At 39.3% G+C, this 10559-nt stretch overlaps 1 protein-coding gene across 3 annotated transcripts; it reads left to right on the top strand.

The window, feature by feature from the left end:
- Positions 1 to 546: 546 nt before the first annotated feature.
- Positions 547 to 10314, top strand: LOC127609264 (uncharacterized). 3 transcript variants are annotated; one of them, XM_052079108.1, is made up of 7 exons: positions 547 to 691; positions 784 to 830; positions 6809 to 6884; positions 7020 to 7043; positions 8157 to 8303; positions 9693 to 9835; positions 9932 to 10314. In XM_052079108.1, exons 2-7 carry the CDS (start codon positions 825 to 827, stop codon positions 10142 to 10144), a joined length of 609 nt encoding a protein of 202 aa, XP_051935068.1. In that variant the 5' UTR covers positions 547 to 691; positions 784 to 824; the 3' UTR covers positions 10145 to 10314. The 3 variants fall into 3 exon arrangements, with proteins under 3 accessions (XP_051935068.1, XP_051935067.1, XP_051935069.1); XM_052079107.1 differs by lacking the exon at positions 784 to 830 and having other exon boundaries at positions 583 to 723; XM_052079109.1 differs by lacking the exons at positions 547 to 691; positions 784 to 830 and adding an exon at positions 5160 to 5523.
- The last annotated feature ends 245 nt before the right edge of the window (positions 10315 to 10559 follow it).

Raw genomic sequence — 10559 nt, 5'->3', positions numbered from 1 at the left:
TAAAATACAGTATTGTGCCCTAAGATGTGTAATGATTGACGCATATGAAGTACTGACTCAAATGGAGAATAAAAATCTTTGAACTGAGTTCTTGTGGAATGTCGTATTTAAGGAGGTGGGGCATATGCCCCCCCCCCCCCGCCCCCGCCACCACCACCACCATGCGCACGCTTGCACGCGCACACACTTTATTGTGTTGGCATGAACACGCGTGAGTCTTAACCAAAACCACGGGTGTCAAAGTCGTTGTTGTCGCGCATTTTAATTCCGTCTTCTCTCAGAGGGCCGTTATGACCATGAAACCATATTTTGTTTTGAGATTTCTTTTGGGGGGGAACAGTACATTTTATTTCTACTGCTCTATAATCTGATAGTTTCCCCCCTTTTTTCTCTGTAATGACTGTTTTGTGGTGTCCCCCCACCCTCCTTTCGATTGAACTGGGGGGAGCGTACAAGAAATGATTTCTGGAGTGTAAAAAATAAATAAACAAATCTCTGCATTACACGTGGGCCCTCTAGTGGCAGTAAGGACTCAGCACACTCGTCAATATTTTTTTTTCTCATATGCAGTCGAATGAATGAGAATTCCCGCTCTGAAAACCATGTTGCACTTTCCACTTCCGCGTACATTTTATCCGGGAAACGTCTCCACGCTCTCTTGAGGTGAGTCGAATCGCACTTGTGAGACGAGGTGTGGCTTACCGCATGCAAAACACGCATCAGGTTTGAATAATTTCTCGTTTATTGATTAAAATTAATCCTTAACTCCTTTACCCCCTTCAGCAATCGTTGGTCAAGAGGCACCGGGACGAGCTACGGCAGTCATGTCGGTATGTTAAGCATTGTATCACTCGACACTCGATCGGCAGTTTCAACTTGTTGCAGTGTTAAATCAAATAAAGCACACTCTCATTCGACTAGAAATAGTGACTGCATTAGCATATGATCATTATTATTATTATTATTATACAGTTTGCAGGTGTTCAAAGGTAAAAAGGGTCCGGGGTGGGTGGAACACCTTACGGTGTAAGGCTTCCACAATGTATATTTAATGTTGCTATTGCCGCTGAAATAACACGTGTGTGTGTGTGTGTGTGTGTGTGTGTGTGTGTGTGTGTGTGTGTGTGTGTGTGTGTGTGTGTGTGTGTGTGTGTGTGTGTGTGTGTGTGTGTGCGTGTGTGTGTGTGTGCGTGTGTGCGTGTATGAGTGTGTGTGTACATAAATCGGAGATGTCTCCGATGGGACTGCAGTCTGGGTGTACTCTTGCGACCATTTTGGACCTTTGAAGTTATTGATGAGTCACTGTCATGTGTTATTACACAGTTTAGTGTCTGTTTTTGATAAGCCATCGATTTTATTGCCTCTTTTCGGTGCCACTGCTCAGTAAATTGTTGAATAAATTTGTGATTGATTTGTTGTTTTAAGCATAAATAATCATTTCTGTAATTGTAATGCAATTAATGTAATGCAATGATTTTAGTGAGGATAATACTCAGTCAGGCCGGCCCTTTGGTCGAGTTGTTAGTGCGGCGACCTCACAGTGCAGAGGTTCAATTCCAGCTCCGGCCTTCCTGTGTGGAGATTGCATGTTCTCCCCGTGCCTGCGTGTGGTTTCTCCGGGTTCGTCCCGCTGTCCAAAGACATGCGTGAGCGTGAGCGTGGGTGGTTGGGTGGCAAGTGGCTGGAAACCAGTTCCGGGTGCACCCCGCCTGCTGCCCGAAGATGGCTGGGATAGACTCCTTTTGACAGCACCCATGTGTGGAGTTTGCATGTTCTCCCCGTGCCTGCGTAGGTTTTCTCCGGGTACTCCGGGTTCCTCCTGTATTCCAAAAACATCAATGGCAGGCTGATTGAGTACTGTTGGATGTTTGTTCGCCTCTGTGTGCCCTGCAATTGGCTGGCAACTGGTTCAGTGTGTCCCCCACGACTGCCCGAAGACAGCTGGGGTAGGCTCGAGCACACCCCGCGATCCTTCAGAGGATAAAGCGGATCATAAAGATAAGCTTAGACAAAGATAAGCACACGTCACTGGCGAGTGCACACACACACACACACACACACACACACACACACACACACACACACACACACACACACACACACACACACACACACTTTTCCACAATGAACTTGACCTTTACAGTGGAATTAAATTTCAGATTTATTTTTTTAAACGGGAAGTACTTTTTTCAACACGGCACCGGGTAGCATTGAACTAAATGCTAAAATTAAATCACCATTTCAAATCTGCATTACAAGTTTACTTGGGTTACCTTTGTCTGATATTAACTTTTTTTAATGATCTTTAACAAAGTGGGGAAATGTTCTTTTTTTTTAGAGTGCTTAACACATTTTATTGCTCCTGTTGCACTTTTAGAGGAAACCTTTGGTCTCTGGATTTTGGATCATTAAAAAGATAATAACCACTGGAACAAAAACTAATTGGACCTTATCTTTGATAAGTTGCAGCAGGCCTGTGCATACTTTTTATTTTTATGAGCTATCTATCCAGGGCAGCACAGTGGTTGACTGGTTACCATATAATAATAATACTAATAATAATAATACATTTTATTTATAAGCGCCTTTCAAGACACCCAAGGACACTTTACAATAACAAAAAACACAAAACAATACGGTACAATATCCGCCTCACAATGCTGAGCCCCGGGCCCCAACTTTCCTGTGTGGTGGTGTTTGCATGTGTGGGTTTTCTCCGGGTACTCCAGTTTCCCACCATATTCTGGTTTGGTAGATAAATTGAACACTCTAAATCAGGGGTCCCGAAACTACGGCCCACGGGCACATTTGACCCGGCCCCTCTAACCCTCCTGTTGTCCTCGGGTCAAAATGACCCATCACTGTGTTAAAAACGCCCCAAAACCCCCCTAAATGATCATTTTTTAACTTGAAATTTTATGACTTTTCCTCGATTGTCCCCAACTGCAGAAAATTTGAAATGTTTTTATTCACATTTCCACGGAAGCTGTACAAAAAAAAGTACAAAGGTGGTCTTCGGGGCAAAATGACCCATGACGCAAATAGGGTTGAAATCAAGGTCATAAAGTTATTTACACACCATAGAATGTTTCAGTGTTTTAGTTATGTCTCAGATCAATTAGTAGAACATTTGAAACAAGACGGTAGCAGACAAACAAGACAAGGTAGGTGGCGTTCTCGTAGATGGCAGAACTCTTTTTTTGTGGATTTCAAGGGGCTATAAAGAGAGAGACTTGTTTAGTTATTATTTATTTCATTAATAGTGTTATTATTTGTTTCCTGACTTTTTTTCTGTAAAGAACCTGGAAAGAGTTATTTGGTTATGTGTGGATTTCTGGGAAACAATAAATCTTTTAAGCTCCCCCACGATCGTTAATGTTACAAACTGATGACACCCCATCAGAGAAGGGAAAGTTATGTGGCTCTCACAGGAAAAAGTTTGGGGACCCCTGCTCGAAATTGTCCACGGGTGCGATTGTGAATGTTTGTTTGTCAATATGTACCCTGCAAGTGGTTGCCGACCAGTTCAGGGTGACCCCCCCCCCCCCCACCGCATTGGCTCCAGCATGCCCATTAATCAATCAATCTTTCTATCTATCTATCTATTTATTCGAATGACCAATCTATATGAGGTGACAAGGAGTCGAACAAAGTTCGTCTTAGTAATGATGCTTGATACATCTCCCCAATCTGTCATTCTTTTTTCACAGCCCGGTGAGAGAGAAAACACATTTCTCTTTTCTTGCTTAGTGTGTTCTGGCTTGGGTGTTGCAAAAAAGACTAGGTGTCGAATCCAGGTCCAGAAAGTTATCACCTTGCCACAGTTTGGCTATAGCTCACTGAGAGCCCGTTTACCTGGATTTGTCACCTCTGAAGTTCATCCTTCAAAATTGCTCAATTAATAATGTCTTGTGAAGTATGGAGACGTCTTGCATGATATCATCCATTGCACGATCCATCTTATGGAAGACAGTAATTTAAAATGGCCAAGTGTGAAGTAATTTTAGAAAATCCCAGATGAAATACAGTCAAACCTCAGTTTTCGTCCATAATCCATTCCAGAAGGCTGTTCAAAAACCGAAATTGCTCGAAAACCGAAACCACGCTCTTTTAAAAAAATAAAAAGGTTGATTGAACACGTGTGCTCACAATGGAAAGCGATACGAGGAAGCGTCACTTCCTCGTCTACCCGAGGAAGCGTCATTTCCTCGTGTAAGGAAGGCGAGAGGAGTCAAGTAGTGCATTCATGTGCGCTCAGTTTGTTCGAGAACCGAAACGGTTCATCATGCGAGGCATTAAAAAAAATTTAAATTTTTGGTCGAAAACCGAAATGGTCGAGAACCGAGACGTCGAAAACCGAGGTTTGACTGTATTTTCATGTCACAAGTAATTAAACAAAATGCATTGAACAAAACATGACAAAATAATTTATATTTCGTAAATTTGACAAAGTAATCATTTTCCCAAAGTAACATCCTGACGAGCGACAAACGCGGAAGAGTGACATCACTTAGAGTATAGGGCTCACTACGGAAAGTGTACGAAGCCAGTCAGAAATTGATTTGGAAAGCGACGGTTCAAACTTATCTGAGGAGATCCGTGTGTTTGAAGAATTGGAAGAAGAGGAGGTTGTTGGCAAGATGTATGTTGGACGATCCGTGTACGAGCCATATGCTCCGGCTGCAGAAAATTTTGTGCCAGAATGACATGGAGTGCAGACGAGACCTATCGGGATTGTAAGGACAGTAAACTTTATAGGCTGCGGTTATTCGCCTCGCGTTATTGTTTGCATTTCGATGATGTGTCGGTCCATGTTTTCTGGTCCATTGAGGTGCCCTATTCTTTTCTTTTGGCCACTCAAACAAATTTGCCTGAATGTGAACAGTGCATCGCCATACAACGCCGAGGCATTTCGCTAACTAACTCGATAAAAATGGCAGTTTACGGGACAGTCAACAATGCATTACAATGGCTGACCGGCGACTCTGCATTCTGTAAATGCCGGCTATTGTTGAAAGAAAGCCTTTTCGTTGTTCAGCGCACTGCTATGGGTCTAACTCTGATCCTGGGTGGGTTGCATTAAAAAAGCTCATGAAACCTGAATACCTAACGGTAAGTATTACTCAAAAAATGGTTGGCCAAGTTCAGCTCACGCTGAACCTTTAACCTCGCCACGCCCAAAATAAGTGAATGAAAAAAGCTACACACCAATGTGTCTTACAAATTTAACATGACGTTCAGGCAAGGGGTTGTATTCGACAAGCTATTCATATGCATCAGAGGAATCCTATTACTAGTGAGTGCAAACTCAAGATACTGTATTGGCAACGTCAGAGCTGTTCAGGCCGGGTGTGACCACATTTTTTTGAGTACTGTGAAAACAAAAGCGTCTGACACTGTACGTCCTGTGGCCGGAAATAAATGCATGCTCTTCTGGGGAGATAAATGCTTTCTACTCGCACTTGGTGTTTTTAGGAACAAGCATTGCTTTCTCGTTTATACCGGACACTCTCAGAAATAAAGGTACTGTAGAAGCCCATTTTTGTTCTCCAAGGTACACATTTTTGTAATGTATCCTGTAGAATTCACAATTACAACCCTAGCTACAGGTCAGTACTGTTTATAGTTAGAAAACGTACATAAATGGTCGAAACGGGTAAACCTTTTTGTTGGCATGTGAGGGTACAAACAAGCGCTCCGTCTATGTGAACGCTTTTTTGGGAAAGACCTCGGTTGTGAGGATTGCAGTTTATAGAGAAAAAAAAGTCAGAGTAGTAAAAGTCCCCTGCATCTGCCTGACACCGAGAGGTCCGTCTTCCCCCTACCAAATTGAATCAAGCTGGGAGATGTGCGGCATTACCATATTTACAGTACATACAGAATGTGTTTTACAGCAATTCACACCGTGGTGACCATGTTTATAATTTGTCATAGGTAAAAGAGCAAAAGTTTGTCGCCAGTATATTTCGGAACATTGATTCGTTTGTCTCCTTTATACTTAATTCATTGTAAAGTTGGAACTTTATTTTGATGTTTTTTTTGGCAAACTTTATATATTGGGGGAAAAAAACCTTTTGATTGTTTTTTTTTTAAATTTGGATTGTTAAATAAATTAACATTTATTACCACCCAAAAAAAGAAATGTACCTGAAATTGATACTGTTGAATACCGGTATTGATTCCCATGTACAGAGAATCTGAACAGAACTGATCAATGGAAAGATACGCATCCTGAGTCATAAGGTTGTTTATCATTATCGTTTAAGTGTGTTTGTTGAATGTGTGTCTTAATTAAATGTCACATTACTAAGTTGCCCATTGTTAATATGACATAACACAACACCGTGGCAAGTGTGCAAAACATTAAAATCCCTGTTAGTTGCAGTGATGCTTAGACAAAGTGGTCACGGTCTCGCTAGCATGTGATTATGCCCATCATAAGCATACACGGGCGATCCTGCCTTCACCTTTTTCTGTACTGTACGCTGGCAGGTTTGTCAGCTTGATTTTATATTCCGAGGAGTTGAAAAGGTTCCACTAATTCGCATGAGCGAGTAATATGAATCATTTAAATTAATAGATCAATACGTCGATGGATTCTCAACCATGCATGGAATGAGAATGTGATGGGTGGGAGAGGGACAATTTTTTTTATATAGAAAGAATAATAATTGGGTATGTGGTGGTCTAAAATGTGAGCAGGTATTTTTTGTGCAGATATGTGGAAATTATGCTAATGTGATTACAAGCACCATAGAAAATGGAGAGCTCATAATAATATAACAATGAATTTTTTTTTTCACAATAGGTCAACTTGATGTGTACCAATGACATGTTCCCTGTTGAGTTTCTTGATGTCTATGATGACGGCTTCAATTTCCAAGGTTGGTTAAATTCCTGATTGCAACTGTAAATATGAAAAAAAACATTAGCTGTCGGTCGATTAGTGTTGTTTTTGGAATGTTTTTGTCCATCTTTGAAATGGGAAGTCTGAATTCTCGTTTTCATCTGTCTTACAGCCCTCATTGACGTGGACGACATAGGTAAATAAATTGATATTGATAGTACAATACATGGATGAGTATTGTTTAAATATTTCCTTCAATACAAAATTTGTGTGTATGTAAATATACAGTATATTTAAATAAATATACTATATACATATATGTACGTACTGTGTGTGTATATATATATATATATATATATATATATTAGAGCTAGCTGTCAAACGATTAAAATATTTAATTAAAAATGCAACTGTCACAATTAACTCAAATGAACTAAAAAATTAATCGTGATTACTCACACATTTTTTATCGTTTCTGAATTTCCTTTTACATTTTTTGTCCTATTTTTTCACCATTTTAATTCTCTCATCAACATGGAATCATGAATCAGTTTTCTATGTGCCAAATGCAAATATTTACTGAAATAACAATTTAGATTTTCAATTTTACATGAACATTTTTCATTTGGTGCAGTTATTCACACAATCTCTCACACAATATTACTGTCCATCAATAACGGTGAAAAAAATATTTTGTCACACAACAGCTGCTTTAACAGCTTTTTTTAATGGAATCAAAACAAAGAGCAATACAACATTATAAAGTGCACATCTAAGGTACATTAGTACTCAGCCTATAGTGGATTTAAACCATGGTTGCATACTTAGTTTTTCTCAAGTTTGCTTTCAACACAGCAGACTGTTTCTGTATGTTTGTTGAAGAATAACGACACACCGGACACCAGTGTTCATTATGTGCCGCTGTATTCGAAACTGCCGGCCGTACAAACAAGCACACGTACTTCCCCCCGTGCTGCAGGGGCAAACCATTCTTGTATTTGCATTTTGCACATAGAAAACTGATCCAAAATTCCATGTTGATGAGAGAATTGAAACAAGAAAAAATAGGACAAAAAAATAAAAGGAAATTCAGAAACGATAAAAAAAATGCGTGAGTAATCAAGATTATGAGTTATTTTGAGTTAATTGACAGTTGTGTTTTTAATTCGATTAAATATTTTAATCGTTTGACAGCTCTAATGTATGTGTGTGTGTGTGTGTGCGTGTGTGTGTGTATACATGTATAAAGTACCGGTATGTGTGTGTGTGTATCCAGTATTCAAGTGTTTTTTTTTCCCCCCATTTTCAGATGGACCTGTGAGGGGGGACTCTTTCAGGAAGACTCCACAGTGCTACAGTGGTTTGATTCATAATAAAGACAACAAATATCTGATTTTGGGGGATAACAGCCAATTTGAAGTCCAAAACTTGACTATCCAACAGATATGCTTGCCTGGTAAGAAGTCACATTTTTTGTTGCATTGGTGGCTTTCTGATGTTTAGATTTTCAGTTTTCAAGTTCTTGTTTTGAAATGGCTTTAACAGTGGAACCTTCAAACGGGGCTGCAATTCATTCTGTGACTTAATTTGATTTGTTCTACTTCTAAAACACATTTCAAGTATTCCAAATGAAAAAATGGAAATTTAAATAATGTGTTCCAGCTTTCAAAGTGCCGACATCATGAAACCTTTATGCCCCCTACAACCTGATAACATGAAAAATTGTCCACTGGAGTAACCGCTGTCCCTGAACGGGTTAAATGTAAAGTCATTGTCAGAGTGTAAGCGCTAGTAATCCCTCAAACATTTTCTTCCCTACAATATCATGATGAGAACACAAGTGTGTTGCTGCATACGAGTTTGTTCAAGACGTTTGTAGTATTAAAAACAACAAAGCAATTCTCTCTGGTTCAGCTCACTGGCAAAGTCCTTTTTGTGTCTTATAAATCAAAGTCGCTACTCTGTGACTACATTGGTCTTCGATAATATTTTTATTATTTAAAAAAAACATTTTAAGGCCAAACGTTAAAAAAAAAAAAAGGATTTAAAATGAAGATGCACATCAAGCTCTTCCAGCAGTGACCTGAACTGGAAAACATTGAGAAAAAACGTAAAGAGCAGCAAGCGAAGTAGATCTCTTAACACAATATACCGTGAAATAAGATTTAACTTGCGTCATGAATTGGACAACATTAAAATTCAAAAAAGAGTGCAAAGGAAACCACAGATGGCAGTAATGCAACATGACGAACGCCTACAGCCGCTAAAAAAAATTGAAAATGAAACTCAAATTTATCACTTAAAAACATGAAACTTGTCACGTTATTACGTGAAACGTAACATGTTAGAAAGTGAAAGTTTTCCAAGTAAAATGTGATATTTATCATGCTACGTTTATTACGTGTTATTTTTTTGTGGTTGTGTGTGGCAGCAATACACTTTTGTACAAGGTCGTATCCTTTTTTTGTAACATAGAAAGTCACTGAAGTATAAAAATGATCCCAAATGTGAGTGTAAATTATCTGCAAGAGAGTCATTTTGGCTTTTATTACTCAGTTGAAGAGGTGCAGTGAGTCATCCACAAAAAACAAACATCCAGCCCCCTTCAAACTGCTGAAGCTTTTCAGAGCCAAGGATTCTGATTGCCTTTCTTGCAGTTCAAGCACTCTGTACACTGGAGACTGAGTCGAAAACCAAGATATACAATATTTCAGCCTTAAGAGCAAAACAAAAAAACTCTCCAAGAAAACAAGACACCAAATCTCAGATTTCAACCACACGTATTGGTTAAAGATGCTGTCATGTCAAAAAGCGATTTCGAAAACAATGATCTTTTTGTCTCCAGATTGCAAATTCAACTTTCAGTTTTACGATGAATCTGGCCATAAGGTCAGGAAGGGCTCTGCTGTCATACTGTATGCTATTAAAAATGATCGCAAGATGGTGGTTTGCTGTAATGACAAGCGAAAAATTCAGCCAAAGGAGATGGTGAGTCATACTAATTTGTAAAGCTCCACAATTTCTACTTTCTACAATTTTCCATGGGTTCAGTTGGAACCCACTTTATTTTTTTTCCAACCACAGGATATTCCAGAGAAGATCGAAGCAACGAAACATGAAGCTGTATTCTACATGACTCCAGTAACTGAAGGAACAAAAAAATACATGTTAGAGTCCTCCCTTTACCCGTATGAATTTTTGGGTTTTGAGCCAGCAAAAAATAATTGTCAACTCACCTTGGTCTTGCATCGTAAAGTTGACGAAGTGGATGAACGCTGTCAGATCACCCTTTCCTAAATGTTCACGTTTTATAATATAAACTTGTCACATTAAGCTAAATTACACTTGTTCAGTGCAACCATATTTAATGTGTGAAATTGGTAAAAACTCATCAGAAACAGACCAATTGCTTGTTTCTGTCTGAACTGAAATAAACATTCAACCTATAGATCATCTAAAAGCTCAAAGTTGACACGATTCATCTTTGTGCGTGTGTGGATGGCTGATGCGTGTTGAAAGCAAATGACCTCTTCAAAAACAAAAGGATTGATATGCTACGGCAAATCCGGAATGTGGTTGTTTCCCCAACTTCTAATTTGTATTCATCGTGGGGTGCTACTTGCAGACTTCTGAGGATAAAAAGGGATCTGTTTTGGCTATCACATAAAATGTGGAAAAAGTGAAATGCTGTGAAGGTTTTCTGGATGCATGG

This window comes from Hippocampus zosterae, chromosome 10 (genome assembly GCF_025434085.1).
Source record: "Hippocampus zosterae strain Florida chromosome 10, ASM2543408v3, whole genome shotgun sequence".
Lineage (NCBI taxonomy): Eukaryota > Metazoa > Chordata > Actinopteri > Syngnathiformes > Syngnathidae > Hippocampus > Hippocampus zosterae.
This window is presented reverse-complemented; position numbering and strand designations above follow the sequence as displayed.

What these genes read in the sequence shown, in the direction of transcription:
- LOC127609264 (XM_052079107.1), top strand. An exon ending in TGACGGCTTCAATTTCCAAG is followed by an intron (nt 6,885 to 7,019) that starts GTTGGTTAAATT and finishes TCTGTCTTACAG; the next exon opens with CCCTCATTGACGTGGACGAC. An exon ending in AAATTCAGCCAAAGGAGATG is followed by an intron (nt 9,836 to 9,931) that starts GTGAGTCATACT and finishes TTCCAACCACAG; the next exon opens with GATATTCCAGAGAAGATCGA.